Below are 19,372 nucleotides of genomic sequence, written 5' to 3' on the forward strand. Positions count from 1 at the left end.
TTGGTTGTCATTGCTATGAGCTTCTGTTTTAGACTGTATGATAATGATTTTCTTTTTTTTTTTTTTTTCATTTCTGGGTGCAGAGGACTCTTAAACAAGTTTATATAGTCCAGTCCCAGGGTAAATGGCAAACATCTGTCAGTATTGAGTCTCTTTGTCCACATCTGTCACTGCTAGGTTGGCCTTCATTGTTTGAAGGTTCCCTTTCAGGACTACAAACTTATATTAAGAAGAGTTTCTGATTATTTTAACCCATAAAAGATGATTTTAAAAAACTATGTTATCTGTTCAAAGACACATTCAACTCCAAAAAAGGGCAAAATAAGACCTGTGAGAAAAATATTTTACAGGATTTGATCACTTAGCAGAGCAGTGAGAGGATCAAAACTGTAGTGGGAAAGTTGGCAGAAGAATGGCAGCTAAGTAAACTTTTTACAACTGTGCATAAAATAGAATTGCCAGTAAAATTCCCACTCCACCTCCACACGCATTCTTTTATCAAGGATGTTTTGAAGTGCACTGAAAGACAACTTGAAACACCTTCAAAGCTCTAAGGCGGTGACTTAAATGAAGCTTCTTAAAGGCCATGTCTTTTCTATTGTACTTCAATTAAGGAAAGTAAACAGTAAAGCTTTATTTAAGAGATTATATCAGCGGAACAGAAACCAGTCATAGGATAATATTCTCCTACATGCAGAGGGACAAGCTATCCAGACATCAGAAATAGATGTTACTATTATTATTGCACAGCTACGTACACAGTGGGATAGAGGACAAACTTTTTTTCAGCTGATACTGCATTGTATTTTAATAGGTTAACCATTTTTCCACTGAGAATCTCAATGGGAAGCTGAAAATTCTCAGTGGGATGAAACACAAATTCAAAACCAGAGTCAGTGTTGTGGCATGTAAGAATAATGCAGGCTGATTCAACCCTGCACCTTGTTTTATCAAAGTATTGAGAAATAAGCTCTATTTTTGTAATTGCTTTTTTCAAAATCACTTTTATTTAACTGGGAATAATTTGTCAGATCAATATATGTAAAACTGCAAATCAGACTTGTCAAGACAGAATGTGTGAGGGTTGTTGTGTATGTGACATGAACACAATGTGTAAATAGGTGCCTGTTTTTTGGTGTATTTCTGGTGAAAGAATACATTTAGAATGTAAATCAAGCAATTCTGAAAGAGACACGGGTGACCTGCACTACATTATCACACTAAACACTCATTGTTCTCTGTGCCAGTGCTGAGGGCACCCAGGTTATGCCCTAGGCTCACTCTGCATTGTTACTGATAAACTAGATCGATCTAAAAGTTGCTCAGTGTTGTGAAAGAAACATCTTTTAGCCTACCCATCATTAGTGAGACACTGAGACATTCTTCTGTGTAAGTAACTAGAGCTTATTCTGGAAGGAGCCTGGTGAAATGTGTTGACTTTGGAAATAGTCAAATTACTGAGAAAAATGGACGTGTATTTGTTTGTTTGTTCTCTCTCTCTTAGATGTGTGTGCAAATATGCATTCTTACCCATGCATGCAAAAGTTAGGTATTTGAAGCTTTGAAAATATCTGTAGAATCCTTTCCAAGTGTAAGTGTTCAGTCACTGAAATCTGCCAGGACATATATCAGTCCCATCTTTCATAAGCTCCAAATTCCAAAGGCATCCAGTTGCTTGATATCAGGTACTATTGCTACACCAGAGGAAAATATTGTGCTTTTACATGCTTTTCATGTCCTGCCTCTGCTGTATCCCTCCACAAATGGAAGCACATCTATGGAGAGAGAGTGCTGCAGGACAGAGAGAGCCACAGGCTCTGCTGTCCAGCACTAGTATTTCCTGTAGCTGTATTTGGGGGATGAACAAGGCAAACCTGAGTGTTGCCAGACAGAATTGGGCAGGTCAAATGAAGGTGAATTTAATGGCTTGCAAATGAACTTTCAGTACAAACAGAGTCCAAGTTGGTCAGTCTAGCTGTGGCAACAGCAGTGCAAAGAGGAATCAGAGCACTTTTGCTTCTTTTATTTTAAAAGCTCAACTTGCAGAGCACTTTTTTCTGAGGAGCTGAGATACACATAACATCAGTGCAAGCTATGATCAGTAAGGAAAAGAAGCAATCTAGTGGCTGCTGCTTACCTAGTTTATACACCAGTAATAATCAGTTCATCCTCTCTAATTCAGCATCAACCTTCCCTCTACCATACACCCTTGCACACCTTAAGGTGCAGGTTATAATCTTCAGCTCCCAACTGTGTTTGTATTGTTATATGAAAAATTGTCCTTTTAGAGTTATCTGCCTTGAAGTGATTTTGCCAAAAGGGTGGTACTGTGGTCAAGTTCACATAAAATCAGTGGCTGAATTATATTTCTCTCCTATCTGCAAGAAATAAATACGAACTGGCAATCTGTGGTATTTTTTTCATGTGTTTGCTATTCCTTTATATAGAGAATTACAGCGTCATCAGTCTGTTTCTGCTGCACAGGGCTGTTGGAAATCCAGCCCAGCAGCATGGGGGAGTGGGGCAGGAGCCCCATGTTTGTCGTGCCCTGTGTGGGCAAGGAATCAAGGGGTAGTCCCTGTTTCTAAGCACTTCAGCCTGTTCTAAGGGCTATTCTTGGAGCTGTTTCTGAGAGAGATGGGAAGAAGGTGTGAGCTAGAGAGATAAGGAGTAAAAAAGAAAAAAACAAGTATCCACCCTTGTAGCATTTTTAATTCAGGGACAATTTTTCTCCATTTTTTTTTAATGCAGTTCAATGTTCTTTTTCCATTTTCATCCTCTAAAGGGTCAGGTGACAGTGTTTGTGATGTGGCACAGGATAATGCAGGTGTCTCCTGGTTGGGAATTAAAAAAGCAGTGACAAAGGAATTGTATGCACTTGTGTCTCTCTCCATCAAGGCTTTGGTCTGCCCTCAGTTGTAAATGAGTATCATAAAAACTGCCCTCACTTTTCTGCTAGCCCATGAACTTGCCTTTCTCCAGGCCTTCTACCTTTTTACTGGGTTTTCTCACCTCAGTCCTTGTCTTCTGATCTGTCCTTCATGCTTCCCCAAACTTCCCTCACTCTGTCATCTCCAGGGGATCCAGCTGCTCCTCACTCCATTCCTTGCCAAGGACAGAGGCTCCCACCAGTCACAGCAATGAATTTAGAATGATCTAAATCAGGGGTGTAAAAAATAGCAAAAATAAGATCTCCTTTCTATTAAAGAGAAACTCATAAATATTTAGCAAAGTAATTAAAAAAAATCAGTGATCCTTTCATGGATGATGGTGCTTAATTTGGAAACTACACAGACTAACTGAGGTGTGAAAAAGAGTATCTGCACATTTCAAACATAATGCCAGCTGCAGAGTTTTCAGTGACTCTTCTGGAATAATTTTACTATTTCAACTTCATCTTTGTTTTTATCTGTGATGCTGCCTCTTACAAAGAGTGGGATTCATTGTCTCGTGTTGGGGGACTCACCTATATATGTCACAATAGTTATTACTTTTTTTGGGAGATGTAATAAATGAGAGGTCGTATTGATGTCAGATTGGTTTTAATATCATTTGCTGTGCTATCCAGCCTCCCAGCAATCCTGTTTTTAATGGCATAGTTCATTCATGTGTATTGCTTGTGATTGCTAAAAAAAAAGGAAAAAAAAGGTATTGCATCTTTTAAAACCATGAGCAAACCTTGTAATTTACTGTCCAGCCCCAGTATGAGCCATTTGTTAGCATGTCAGTGAAGTGACTGTGTGAAATAGGGCTCAAGATAGGACTGACAATTACTTAAGAGTGTGGCTGGAAGATTCCAGGCATTGCCTGTGAGTTCCAAGCTCAGTAAGCATGGACTTTCATCAACAGGAATAACCTGGAAATATGAGGAACAGAAAGAACATTTAGGTTTGCAAGGCTGAAAGGCTGATATACACCTAGTGAACACTTTGTGATTTGTATTTCCCAGGCTATGAGGTTTTGCTGCCTGCATACATCAGTACCAGACTGTTAAATTCCCAGACATAAAGATGTGCTAGGACCTGGAGATACCTAGCTATGCTTTTCAGTTTTGGACTTGTAAGCAAGCACAGTGCTGTCTTCAATGGGAAACGAGGTCCCAGGAGCTTTCATTCAGAAACAGAAAGGTGACAAATGCTGAAGCCAACAGTTTGTATCGGCAGCGAGGGATCCAAGTGCGTCTGCTGCATTTCACATCAGACAACTCTTGCTTAAAAAATTAAATATGGTCACAGGAGTGGGCTGTATAACCTAGATCTCTTCTCAGGATAAGCTCAGAGTTCTTAAGTTTCAGATCCAGGTTTTTGTTTTCTCCTTGCTGTGCCTTTGTGTTTTCCTCCTGTTATTTGGGCCACTGTCCTGAGAAACTGGAGATGTGGGTCTGAATTCCTTCGTGTTGCAAGAGTAGCCAAGTACTCACATCTCCCATCTTCTCTGTGAGGGTGTAGATTATTATGCAAAGCAAGGATTAGTGAAGCTCTTTCTTGCACAGGCAGAAATCTTTAAAGGGCAAGTCCTGCTAATTGAGACACCTGAGTCTAAAAATGACAGGGCTTTATGACTCTTTAGACACCTTACCCATCCAGCTGATAGACTGTTTTCCAGTGCTAGCAACTGTATTTTTTTCTCTCCTATTTCTCACTGCATACATTATATCATATTGTCTTTCAGATACCACTTTAGACAAGCAAACATTGAAGACCATGTCCATTCATCCATGTCTTTTGGATAAAAGATTTAACATTTTTAGATATCACATAGAATGCTTTAAATAGAAAATATTACCAGTTAATAGAATAAAGATAGAGAATAAGTGGTCACAAAAGAATCAGCCTAACTCTCAGGACTCTCTGAAAGCAAAGGGATTTTATTACTGAATTTAAATATGGTCATATTAGCCAGAGTAATCTTCTTGCTAGAAAACTGTTTTTCTACTTTTGTATAAATGCAAAATGGCTACATGTGCTTCTGAAAAAGGAAAAACTATTATGGTGCCAACAAAACCAAATTCACTTCACAGGTCTTGCCATTGTTATTATCATGCTGAATTTCTAGGAACACTGGGCACCAATTTAACCTCAAGATTTATGTGATGGGTAAATTAGGTTTAAAGTCAGGAGAAAACATCTTCAGTCCATTCCTTTCTTGTTTAGAATATCATGGCCATTGCTACAGCTTTTAGAAGGGCTAGCCTTGGCCTGACTGCCAAAGGTCGTTAAGACTAATAAACCATTGGCATATTTTGCAAAAATATCTGCATGTTTACTTTTGGAATAAAATTAGTGGAATTAATTTTACAGCAGAAGTATGTCTAAAGGTCACATATCCTCCTCTCATGGGCTTTACTTTTTTAATTGTGTGTTATTCTCAGGAAACCCACAGAGAATCTCTCCATGAATCTTAATAATTTATTTGAGTCACAGGAAAATAGGATTTATGGAATTCCAGCTATATATTTTTCTCTCTCCTGCACATTGTGCTAAGTGACCCTTTCTACTATAATAGATTGGGGTACAAATTTTTGAACAAAATTATAAAATCAGTTTTCAAATGATGATTTTCTCCCCCTCTCTCTACCCAGAAGCAAACATTTTTTCCATGTAACTAATATCTTGTGTTTGTCAAAGAAAGACCTCCAGTAGAAAATATCTTAGAATGGTATTTAAAAATAGCCCATTCTAAATCTCTCTTTTGTCCTCTTGGTTTTCATTTGTCATCAATTAAAAAATGCTGTATAATGTTTATTTTAAAGCAAAGAGGGATTTTTTTGGAGGAGGTGGTTAGGAAAAATGCTATCTTATATTTTTATTGCAGCCTAATTAATTTCTGTAATTTATCCTTGATTGGCAGATTGTCTGTATTCTGCAATGCAAAATAATTTGCAAGTAATCAAATATTATTTTTTCCTCTTAATGGGTATAAGACTCAAAAAGATGGTTTATTGTCTGTTATACTTTTGTCCACTCTCTAAATTACTATGTTGCTAAGACACATTGTTCCCCAAAAAATTTTCTAATCATTTTGAAGTAACATTGGGTCTGTGAATCCAACGAAAACTACTTCATTTTTTACAATTCCAAGTTTAATTCTGATGAATTTAACCGTGTATCCATGTCATTGTGAGTTGTATGTTGTGTTCAGTTTGGGACTTTCCTTTGACCTCAGGCTTCAGGACTGGGATACAATTGGCATATTCTTTCTATCTATCTATCTATCTACTATAGATTATATCTAATTATATCTAATTTTTCTGTTCAGTTTTGCAATGTGAGACATGGAATATTTACTAAAGATTTAATTTTCTATTTATCTCATTTCATTTGCCAAAAATCACCACTAATTTGATTAGACCATTTTCTGACCTCATTTGATCAATCCATTTTAGAGATTTCACTTTTAGAGCGTAAAAGTGCAACAGAAGTTACCTGTAACTTGGGGTATGTGGCTCATTACAGACTCTATCACATTGCTGTGTTTCATGCAGTATTCTGGTATTAAACAAGTAGATGGTTGTATTTTTGCCATTTTACAGTAGTATGACATTTAAGACAATGAGCATTAGATGGATTTTATATTTCATGTTACAAGTGGCATTTGGAAACTTCTGGGAACACTGTTCATGATTAAAGGTGTGCATTATTTGGTTCTTATGATACAGTCTTGACCCCAAGCTGCAGATGAGAAATCTGAAGTTGGCCATAAAGGTTTCATCAGGAAATGCAGGATGAAAGGGTCTCTTGTATAACTCTCGTAAAATGACTGTCGTCATTGGCCCTGATCATGTGCTGAACTTTTTAATGACTAATAATCCCTTCTTCAAATTGGTTAGAAGTGCTCTAAAAATGGTATATTCAGTAAATGTCTGCACGTGTGCTGCAGCAGCAGACGGTGCTGCTAGAGTTCCAGGGAAGTGATGGGTGTTTGCTTGGGCTTAGGAGTGGCAGAATCCAAGGGGAGAATGGGCTCTGTCTCTGAAACGCCCGTGAATCCATCTCCAGGTGCAGCTAGGGCTCAGAGCAGAACAGACCTCGTGCTGTGTAGTCCTTATGAAAGATGGGGGTTGATTCATGTTTCTGTCTTTCCACTTCTAAATTGTGTAGTCGATGTATTCTGACAAGAGATTCTTAACCACACGGTACAATATTAGCCTTGGTGCTACACAACATGGTCTGATAGTTCATCAGGCACTTCTGGTTCAATAACAAATGCACCTCATTCAGAAATCAGTTCTCTATACATCTGGGGTGAAAAGAATTTTTTTACAGATGTGTCCTGACGTTTCTTGCAAAGGATCTCTTGGAGTATGCAAACACTTCTCTTGTGCCCCGTCACACAGCCATGTGCACTGGAGGTGGCATCCTGCCAGAGAGGATCAGGGACTGATGGTGCTGGGGAAACATTGCTTTAGCATGTCCTCTGGGGAGGAGATGCAGGAGCTCTTTATAGTCTGTGGAGAGCAGTAGTTTCTCATTTATAATGGTGTCATTTGAAAATAATTGAAATATAGTACTCAACGTATCTGCTTTGAAAAGTTAAGGTAGCTTACACAGATGTGTACTTCTGATTCTTGGGGAGTCAAAGTCTTTCCAGATGCAAAGATAGTTTCATTATTTCTTCCTCCCTGCCTTTATCTGAAACCAACGACTCCATACCTTGCTGCAGTGAGAATAATTGGTATGAAAACAAACTTTATGTGAATAAATAAATAATCTCCTATCTCTATGTTTGCATTAAGATATTAATGATGATAATACTATGTAGAACAATGTAAACCATGCAGGTAGGGTTTATAGGCTGAATCAGAGAATTCTTTGCATTATTAAAATGTGAAATGGGAACATAATGAAGCACCTTGCTGAGTTTCAGCCACTGTGGCCACCGAGCAGGGCAATGTCAACTCAAAATGAGCTCAGCTTTAACTGCCATGAAGTTGAAAGGCATATGTATAATAAATAAAATTCTTTTCTGCCAAATTAAAAAAAAAAAGAAATTGAGAAGATCTATGTCAGTGTATGTGCCTTACATGGTGCTTCTTTGTGGTTTCTGTCCTATAAACTCCCTAGTGACAAATAAGAGTCAAAATATTTTTCTCTGTGTTTAGAACTGAAAACATATGCTCCTGCCTGTGTGGTGACTAGAAGTCTGAGCTGACTATGTAAATAAGAGCCACTGAGAGTAACATTTAAATGTGGACATACTAAATTTACTCTTTGAATAGCTGAAGGAGAAATAGTTTACTATTAGCAAACATACATGTATTTTTCATTATGTTTGTAGTGCTAAAGTGAAATATTTATGAGCTTTTTTTTTTGTAGTATCAACACAGGAAAAAAATTATACTATCGTCCTATTTAATATTTCATTCAGATCCCTGCATAGATTAAAACACCACTGAAGCTGAGAGCCAGCATGCCACTGTTTCATTATACATTCAGCCAAATAAGAATGTAGGTCTATTGGCAAGAGCACTGGAGGTGAATAGGCAGAACAATCTCAGCTCTTAGCACACCTACAGAAGAAATAAAACTCCAAAATTAGGTAACCATTAAAATGTCTATCAATGCAAATAAAGTATAAGGAGATTGAAATTCACTCTTCAAACAGCCTATATTTTGTTGTAGTACTAAATTTCAGGCAACAACATGGCAAGTAGCTGGGTGTATGGTGATGGTTCTTAGGCCGTGCGAGCTCGAACGATAAAACACTTCTGAATTACTCTCAGCAAACAGGAGATGTTTGCTTCTTGAGTGCTGCAGCTCACAGGGATACTAGAGCATCACATAAAAAAGTCTTTGCTACCAAGACTGTTAGATGGACTACTAAAATGGTCTTAACCATTTACCTCTACTGACTTTGTAATGTAAACCTGTACTGCTAAGCAGAGATAAGAAACAGCTGTTCTCAGCTCCTGGGTCTCTGCCAAAGATGAAATGATTCTTCTCTATGCAGAGCTGTAAAAAGCACTGCACATTTTGTCAACTCAGAGGTAGGCAAGGTTACAATCATCCAGGAAACCAAAAGGGTGTTATAGACAGCTTCACAGCAGTCTCTTGAAGGAACACTAAATCCAATTATGCAGAACATCACAGAAATGTTTGTTATTCCTATAGCACTTTGCTTTCATGAAAGCAAAAGTATTTGTTCCTCTTCTAATGGATCGACTGTCATGTGTGAGATTCTGTGATAATAAGTTATGACTGCAAAGCTCTTACCCAGATTAATTCAGAAGCAACAGGAGAAATACACCTTCCTAAAAATACACAACAGTCTATTCTGTCCTGTAGCTACTGAATTAAAAAAGAATCTGAAAGTGGAAGAACTATAGCTTGGTAGTATACCCGTTGGGAATATTAATAACTGTTTGGGAGAAAAATATGTAAGAAGGGCAATTTTTAGTTACCACTGAAGGGTATTTTATTTTCAAACGTTGTAACTTAGTATAGTCTGAGTCAAATTATTCCTCAGACAATACCAGTCCCCACAGTTAAGAAACCTTACAAACTGACTTCTGTGAATCTGGTACAATATATATGAAATGTGTATATTGGTAATTATTATTTGTATGGGCTGTGATTTATTGACTCTGTTAAAGTACCTGCAGTCGGATGTGGTGTTTTTTAAGTATCTATTTTGAATAAGAGAGGGAAAGTAATGCTTGGACCCAGATGATCAAGGAGCTAATTACTAATTGTCTTGGTAACAATTGCTTTCCTTCGTGAACAGCAGGGGTCACTGAAAAGAAGGGTTACACTGGGTGAAGCAAACAGGATTTTTTTTTCCTCCACTATATTACTTTCCATATGTTTTTTTGTTTTAATTATTACAATAAAGAAAGAAAATTCTTGGCTCTACTGCTTTTGACAGATAAACTCTTAATAAAAAAGTATCTCCCTGATTATGGCCTAATCTATAAATTATCTCTGCCTCTAATAAAACCTCTAATAAAAATAATTTACGATTATTTTGCCACAATGAGGTCTATAAAAATCTTTGTTACAAAATATTTTCCTTATGATGTACGTTGATATTGACATTTAACACTGTGATAGCCAAGAGTGCACAATATAATTTCCTCTCTATTGGTTATGATAACATTGTCATTTTCTCCATTATTTGCTGTTATTGGAAGGCAATAAGGCACAGTTAGTAATGTGGAGAAATAAAAATAAAAATGCTTACCACTAGAAAAAGTCAACAATAAGCAGAATTCTTAGATGATCTCTCAGTGCAACTTCACTCAGCATAAAATGTAAACAAGTGTGTAATTCTGTTTGTGAAGATGGGAAGTGGTGTCCACCCAAGGAAAGAAATGGAAGAAAACCCAAAGACATTAGCAGGAGGAACCCAATAAAAACACACCAGAAAGATGAGTTGCTTGCCCTGTTTCATATCTGTTCTGTAAGCTCAGCTGTCCAAGAGGGGTTTCATATTTATCTTTGCAGCTGAATGAGTTCAGTTCCTCTCAGATTAGGACAGAAATTTCAGAACAGCAGGTTAATCCTTCTGCCTTCATGGGCAGCTGAGCAAACAGACCTGTACCAAGGGGTCAGATTGTAATTCCGGAGATTAACGTTGTCTTTCCTGTTTACCTCCATGTTTCTCTTCTAGGTATGTGTGTATGTATCGATGTATGTGTGCAGTTATTGATTTATTTGTTTGTTTGTTTGTTGTTAACAGCTTCTGTCCAAGGCCCCTGGGAGAGGGCAATCTCACCCAACAAAGTGCCGTATTATATCAAGTGAGTATAAACAGTCATTCATTCCAGCGGTTTACACTTCTCATTGGAGAGGATAGTTAGTCATTTGCTTAGATTTTCCTGAGCTGCTCCTCTGGTGTCTCAATGAGAAGGACACAAAGGTGCAAAGCATGCAATACATTTCACAGAAGTGTGCTAGTTATTTGAAAACACAGTAGGGTGCACTGATTTGTAAGTTGTTTGGGTCTATGCTGCTGTAAATCACCTGCAAACTGTATCTGGATTATAGTTTCATTTGTGCCATTGCCCACTGAACAGTATGTATGACAGGCTTTGCAAAACCAAAAAAAAAGAGAGCATTCTGAATTGCTGTGGCAAATGTGATACACTAGGGGTTTTTTAACCTCCCAGTGCACATAATCAATACTATGAACTCCTTTAGGGACCAAGGTCAAGTCCATAGTTGAGGAATGACAAGGGACAATTCATCCTTAAGGACTGTTCTTCTGGAGTTTAGTTCCCAAATTAAGTTAGTTTGCTTTAAGTGAAGTGTATGCAGAACAAGTGAGAAGAAATTATTTTTAAAATCAGCAATTTGGAAACACCTGCTTCTCATGCACTGAACAGAGCCACCACACAACAGCAAAAAATATTTTAATTCAATTTTGTTCTCTTTTGAGTTCTTTACCTGTAACGTGTGCCTTGAAGTGCTTCTATAACTTCTGAAGGAACGAGATGCTGCAGTACCTGTGATATGGACTGTACTTCAAGTAACAGACACATGGGTGTTGTTTAATATACATATTTACATGCTTCCTCCTTATATTGCCCAAACACTTTGCAAACCCAACTAGAGTCCCTGGAGCCTTCTGTTTGCAGAGGCTCTTGCAGTGGCACTTTGGTGCGACGTTCAGGACAGGGTGAACTGCTACAGCAGCTTTAGAACAAGCATTGGAGTTATGGGTGAAGAAAACTGTCTGTAGTGCCGTTCACAGGTGCAGTTGGTTTACTTTGCATTAAATTTGTGGTTTTTCTGGTGTTTGCATTTGGCTATGAATTATGAAACAGTCACAAGGAAGCTGGAAAGCTCTGTCAAGGAGGAAGGGCAATCTACTGGAGATAGGACTAAATTGTTTTCTGTACCATTTTGGCTTTTAAAATCAGTGTATTCTTTATTTAGTCTTTGACCTATTGCTTTTCTTCCACTTTGTAATTCTATACAAGAACTTCATGAAGACTAAGAAGCTACAGATTGTATTCTCTTCATGTTTGCATAATTTTTCTGTCATCCATGTAGAATATTGGTGTTAGCCCCTTCATTAACCAGATTTGCTACACATTTTACTGTTTTTCACTTTATCTGATTTTCCCTTGATGCTTAACTGCTTTATCTCATCTCTTTCACGTTTGCAATGACATTGCACTCGATAACACATAAATCAGGCTGTACTAAATCTTCAGCAGCAATGTTTTATGGCTTGCTATCTTCAAGACTTGTGATTTTCCTGGTTACAATTTCATTTGTATATAGTTGCTTAATCTGTAGCAACTAGTTTCCTCTGAAGCTATCACCTCAGTAATTCCTTCTTGAGTCTGTTCACACTGGTTGGTTTTTTTCAAATTGCATTGGTATAGGCATCATTGCCATGGAAAATATAATTATCGACTGTACAAGCTGTTTCAGCTGTTCCCAGTCTCTGCCATTTGGTAGTTTTTGGCCTGCTGTCAGCCTCATGAAAATTGCCTTTTAATGGCCTTGCACCAGCTGGTGCATTCTGGTGGATTTCCTTCCACCCTTTCATGTGTTTCCCTCCTTATGGAGACGACAAGCTAGGCCAGAATTTCAGCCCCAACTCTCTCTCCCCTTGTGAGCTGAGGAAATCCTACTTTTGTGTTCCAGGGCAGGAAAAGTGTTTCGGCTTCCCACGCAGCAAGTGGACATTGCTGCCTGGGCACTGATGACTTGCCCAGACCACAAGGTGCCACTGAGTTAAAAATCTCTCTGTTTTGTGACTGAGTTAAAATATGTAAAATTGCTCAAACCCACATTTTATCCAAGCCTTTACTTTCTGATCTTTTTTTCTGCTTGATATATTCCTTGTACAGTACAGAATTTAAAGGTTTTATTAGATTACAGAAGGAGAGGACTATAAAAAATAGTTTTCAGTTTAATCAGTCCTGTTCTTTGAAGATCTTGATCCTACTCTTACTGCAGTGCAACCCAGAAAATGGGAAGGCAGAAGCAGGCACAGGCATGTCTGTACTCTTTAATAGTGTTTAAGATATTCATTAAGATTTCTAAATTTCAGTTTCTAGAGGACAAAACAGGCAATTACCTTAGAAATCTAAAAAGCAAATGGAAAAAAATCATAGCTCAGAGACTACTGAACATGTGTCAAAAGATTTTAAGAAAGTCTCAAATTCTCAAGAAGACATATGAAGGTAAGGAGGCTGCAGATGTTACCACTGCAATTCAGGTTGGATCACATTTTAGCAGAGCTGCCCCTTGATGAAAGGGATCTCACGTGTGTGTGCATGCACACACATACTCTCATCTCCCAATCAGGCAGATAAAGGAGATGCTCCAGAGCAGTGACAGATAGCAAAATTCAATGTCTGCTTTCTATTTTGCAATACCAGAAGAAGCATTTGGTCATGCTGCACAACCCAGTTCCTCTGCAGTGTGCAGCCCCTTGGGGCACAAGGGACTATTGGGCAGCTGTACTTTGACCAGTGTTTGCATCTGCCTTGTAGTGACTTACCTGTGCTCTGCAAACGTGTCCAGTACACAGTGCTGGGAGATCTCCTTGGAGTAAGGAGGAGGAGTGCAATTGAAGTCTGCAACGTACTTGCTCTCTAAAAAAATATTCAGTAGCCCTGCCATGTGATATGTTGAAATTTAGTAGGTATGACTTCTATATTTGTACTAATCTTTGACATTATTCTTCCTATGTGTATCTGACTTGCCGGTTAGCAGTGTCTGTCTCCTTAGCCCCTTGCTGTGCCCATTCTTTTGAAGGATTTAAAATGCTTCTGCAAAAATACAGTAGTCTTTCATCTCAGTGCTTCCCACAAAGGAAGCCTTCCAAGTTATTTCTCAGCCAAGCTTATTTTCTTATCCAGATTACAGCAGTTCACTGAACTTTGTCCTGCTGAGGACAGAGCTGGATTCTCAAGAGCACAGCTTGGACTCCTTGAGAAGCTCCATGTGAGCTGTGCAGTGACTAACTCCAAGGATGACACTTCCCCTCTTGCTTAACTCTCCTCCGTGTTGTAGTTTCCTGTGAGAGTATTTGACTTGCATTTAGTGTATCAGCTTATGACATACATTTTTGCTAGTTTTAGATCCTGCAGTCTTTCCATGCTTCACACTGGAGATCTAGGGGCCCAGTGTCTACAAACATACTTCTTTGTTGTCTTAATTTTTAATCTCCCTTTTAATTGTTGCTTAACCATGCAGAACTTCAACATAGAGAAAAAGCTAAGAGCCCTGAGTTTTCATTGTAAAAACAAACAGATTAAAGCCATGATTCTTTTACTTTTGTTCAACTTGGAGACAGGATAAATGAGTGTATCTGAATTAAATTCTGCTAAGATAAAATAAAGCGAAGAGATGCTGTTCTGGGAAAATCACTTGGGTTAATTGTTTCTTCTGCAGAATGTAGATAAGTACAAGACACAAAAGCAAGTAGGAAATATCTGTCAAATGGAGCAGAGGGAGACATGGAGAGCCATAAAGAAATAATGTATGATTATGTATATGTAGTGAATGAAGCTGTGAGCAAGCTATAAAAACCATGTGTATGGCTGACAGCTAACCTATCTACCAAGTACCAAAAAGGGATTATTTTGGCTTCTTAAAAGCACAGCTATTATGATTTCTTCCAGTCTTTCAGTTCTGAACTCTCCATAGAAAAACTGAAACTGTTATGCAGGAAAGAAAAAGTCTAATACGTTTCGGTCTGCCATTATGTGATGGGAATTACCATGCTGTCCAGCATAGAAACCTAAATGAAATATCTGAGATTTCTTAGAGGTTTGTCCAAGTGCAGAGTTTTTCTTCATGATTTGTAGGGTCGTGAAGCCTTGACTCCAAAACTTGTCACAAAAATTTAAACTCGCAGCATAAATAAGTGAGAGGTCTTGAGCGTTTACCTCCTCGTAAAGCGAAAGCAGAAGTGATACCCAGATGTGTTCCTGGCTGAGCACGAGCACCTGGGGAAGATCTGCAGCTCTGCTCATCGTTACCATCTGTCAGCAGGGAGTTACTGCCCCCATGAGAGAGGAAGCTGAAGTGGATTGAATTTGGTTTTAAATGAATTATAGGTACTCGGCACCAATTTTAGCATATCCTAGCTGGTGTGGGGGCTGGAGGAAGGGCTGGAGCCTCTTGTTTGGGGGCAGTAACTGAGGGAAAACTTGTCCTTTCCCACCACACCAGCAGGTAGAGCAGGCACGGAGCAGCTCCCTTGGGCAATCCCACAGCTCTTCGTCCTGATACGACAGTGCTCAGGGTTAAGTGGAGAGTAAATTTCTTAAGCTTTGATGTCAAATTCATTCAGTACAAATGACCATGAAAAGTATATAGTGTTAAGCATTATGGAGGGGTTAAACAGTGCAAGGATAACTTTCGTGCAGGTTAAATCCTAAAATGTGTTATGCAGGTAATGAGCTGGGTAAGATAATTTTAGATGGAATCTGACTTTCCTATTTTCCTAATTAAAGGGAACCTATCAGCATTTAAAATCCATTAAATCCAGCTACTCATTGTTTTCCAGCTCTGGGACTAGGAGAGTAATAAATGAACTATTTTTATAGGCAATAGTGTGAAATAGTAAACTTTTGATACTGTACAAGGAGTTTATATATATTTAGTGTAATAGAATATAATTACATAACCTTAAATATTTTACTGTTATTGTAGTTGAAGTTGTTACATTTATTGCAAGCAGAATGTGATTTTTGCTTGACTTTTACTTTTTACTTCATTTCTATTAGCTTCATTTTACTTCAGTTGTTAAATGTAGCCTGACTACATTTAACAACTAAAATAAATGAATAAAAAATTAACCTAGCCAATATAATTTTTACAAAGTTGAGTGATATCTATACAATATGGTCCTATTTTATAGAGCATATGCCAAATCTTCCATTAAAAAGTAGATTTTACAGCTGCTCCTGATAGCTAAAATTTATTGCCGAATACTCAAAGCCCATGTTTTAAACATTGTGTGCTTAATGAGCAGGATTCGAAAATAGGAATTATGTTTGATTTCCACTGGAATGCTTTGAACTTGAAAAGATTAGACACATTAAGGAAAAAAAATAGAAAGATTTGCCTGTCAGACTTTTCTGTTTTAAAGATCAATTACATACTTAATTTAGATGACAGACAAAGAGGAGACAACTTCTGACAACTGTCCAATGGAATCTTCAAGGAAATAGGGAACAATATCTCAGATATTTTTACGTATTCTTGTTATACCAAGAAATCTCATACTTCCTTTGTTTCCCCCAAAGACTGACAGTGCTTGCCACATGCATTGTCTGCACTGCCCTTCTGTGTCCCTTCTGATGCTCCACAAATGAGCAAACTCTTGCCCCATTTCACATGAGTAAAATTCTGCCCGTGTAATAAGAGAGTCAGCATTAAATTGATCCCTCTTCACCTCCTGTGCCTCTTTTGCCTTCTTCACCATCTCATCAGTCTAAAACATGGCAGGAGTATAATTAATAATTGTGTGTAAAGAAATGTTTCAATCCCAATGAGAAAAGAGGTGGCTAAGGACACTCCAGATGACATTTCCAGCTGTGTTTGCTGTGGATCCCCAGGCTTTGGTGGGCTGTGCAATGCTCTCATAGACACAGCTAAGGCAATGCAGCGATCCAGAGACTAAGGGTGCAATGATCAGACATATCAGCTGGGCTGTTTCTGTCAGGGCAAGATCAAGTGTTTTCCTGGATTGACTTTTTTCCCAAAATGGTCTCACAGAAGCTGCTGAATTGCTCCCGAGTCTGTTCTTTCTCTGACCTTCTAAGATGCCAGTTCTCCCCCAGACTGCAGTAAGTTCCTGTTTTCCCTATTCTCCACCTGTCTTGGCACTCTTCTTGTCAGAAGAGATTTGTTTAGTCTTTACTTACTGAATTATGACTATGGATTATTTGGCCCAGGTTTTTTTTTTCCTTATGGAATCCCTTTTAATGATTTTTTCCTTCTTGTCAGTTAATTGCTGAAATCAGTTCTGTGTTGCACATCAGTCCTGTGATATCCTTATATTTAGGCCTCAAATCCTGAGAACTAGTTTGTGTATGAATTAGGAGGAGCTACAGATTCTGAGGGACACATAAAATGAATTAATTGAAAATTGTATAAATGATAAAACCTGATTATAATAAGGTTGCATTTATACTTAAGTAAAGATTCTAATGAATAGGTTAAGAATGATCAAGTCAACTATATTAATTCTGCTTACTTCTCATTTTATGCTTTAAAAGTTGAATTTTATGAGAGAAAATTTAAATTTCAAATATGATCTATAGGTTTGGCAGGATATTGTGTGCTGCCCATCTGCTTTAAATTTTGGGTGTGCATCAGATAAACTTTTATATTAGGAACTCTCTGGCTAGATAATTTAAGAAAAAAAACAAAAAAAATGCATCTCATCTCTGAACGACTTGCTTTTCTTACAGCTAGTTTTGAGGAGACAAACAATCATGTTTTTTTGCTGGCAGTTGAGCTCAGAAAAGGAGATTATGGTCCAACACAAGAGTCACTCTGAGTAGCATCCTGTGTAGAACCAGCCTGGCAGTCACCAGGTGGTCCCTGCAGCCTACTGAGCAGAGGAGTGAGCAGAGGTCAAACTTTGCTACTTAACCCCTACCCACTCTGTGTGTCTAGGTCTACAGTTTGTTTGCATGAATGGCACACATAGGTGTTAGGCTGGGGCACAAACCCACTTAATACAGCAATAAATTCCTAAGAATGAAGGTTGCTGTAAATATGTGCAAAGTCGTTAGTATGAATTTTATTCTTTACTTATATACTTCACAGTTTATAATGTGAACTTACAGACTATTATGTTAATGAAATTTTATGGTCAGTTGTTGTGGAGGGGATTAACGTTTGAATTTTCATGTAGTAGGTAAAGGTTTTTAAGAAATTTAAATATTTCAAACCATGATAATTCAATCTCATTGAGGTATGTTTTGTAGTTATCTATATGTCTGCTAGGAAAGTTTCTATTTTAATGTTTAAGTAGGAAAAAAGTGCTGTAGGTGTCTGGCCAGCAAAGAGCCCAGATTGCCTTTTGAATTTTATTATGTACTTGTCTCCTGGTTTTCTTTTCAAGATGCTTTTTCTGTTCACTACTGCAGAGTTAATACAGGAGTAGAAAGGCAAAGATACATTTTTATGTGCTTCATCTTTAGCAAACTGAACTCCATTTTTTACTTCAAAGCTGTATTATTGGAAAAAATGTAGAAGACACTTGAGGGTTATGACACCTGCATGAAGCATAGCAAGAAAAATTATGCTAGAGAGAAATATTACAGGCATGGAATTAAAATGTAAAGGGCTAGCTAGAAAACTCTGTTTGGCGTGGGAAGAGAGGACTTCATACACACACCTCAATTATCTCGCCAACATGAAACACCATGTTAACATTTTAATCACAGTTTTAATCACATTTCTAGCTGGGACATGGGTGTCATACTTTGTTCATAATTAGGAGACACCTTTCCAGCAGGAAATACCTCATAAATATCTCAAGGAGATGGAAGCTAAAGGGTATGTGGTCACACAAATTTATTGGGTTAGCTGCTGTGACCTGAAAATTTTGAATAAAAAAATAGGAGGAAGGCAAAAAAAGTAATTAAATTTCAATTGAATAAAAGTTCTGAAGTTTTGTGCCCAAGCAGTATTTTCCAATCCACCATCTGCCATCGTGGAGGTTCTATAAGCTAAGTGATATACAGTTAACATTATAATGAATGTGACAAAAAGCTCACAGATTCTGCTGCATGCTGAGACACAGAAAAGCTGCACCTTCATTAGAAAATCAGAAGCTGCATATGTCCTTCCAGATCAGGGAGTTTAGCTACTGTTTCATCTTCAATTTAACTCTGCTTAATTGCACTTAGCTTTAGGACTTCATCAATGGGAACACTGTTGGCTGACCTCATCCACACACGTTTTAGAAAACAGACAAAAATTAAAGCAATTGTAAATGTGAGTAGAGGCTGCAGTGGTAACCAGGCTGCAGCCATAGACAAGACTGTCTGTGTCTCTAGGGAAATCTGTGTATAATTTAGTCACAGATGTAAACACAGAGAGAATAGCGATATGAAGTAAACTCCTGAGTGAATCTTCCCTCAATTAAAGGTTCACTTGAAGGTTTAGAAGTGCAAATTTGATAGGAATATGAAGGTTCAAATAATACACAAATAGCACATCTATGTATTCTGTTACTCCTAGGACTATCTCTGCCCCAGGTGTTAAGGAATAATTTGCAAAGCACCAGTCCTGACAGGGTTCAAGCAGCATTTGGACGATGCTCTCAGCCATATGGTGTGATTCTCAGGGATATCCAGGGCAGGGCCAAGACCACTCAGTGGTCCTTATAGGTCCCTTCCAACTGAATATTCTGTGAATGTGTTTAAAGCAAAATTCCCACCGTG

At 38.0% G+C, this 19,372-nt stretch overlaps 1 protein-coding gene across 1 annotated transcript in view; it reads left to right on the plus strand.

Moving 5' to 3' along the window:
- Window positions 1-10,738, plus strand: part of LOC103802517 (dystrophin-like) — a gene marked incomplete at its 3' end in the record, with an annotated part of 103,606 nt that extends 92,868 nt beyond the window's left edge. The window contains exon 12 of the mRNA XM_009074999.1: window positions 10,678-10,738. Within this exon, the coding sequence (XP_009073247.1) occupies window positions 10,678-10,738 (61 nt within the window). The remainder of the gene's footprint in view (window positions 1-10,677) is intronic.
- Window positions 10,739-19,372: the final 8,634 nt, after the last annotated feature.

Source organism: Acanthisitta chloris, unplaced genomic scaffold (assembly GCF_000695815.1).
Source record: "Acanthisitta chloris isolate BGI_N310 unplaced genomic scaffold, ASM69581v1 scaffold23735, whole genome shotgun sequence".
Classification (NCBI taxonomy): Eukaryota; Metazoa; Chordata; class Aves; order Passeriformes; family Acanthisittidae; genus Acanthisitta; species Acanthisitta chloris.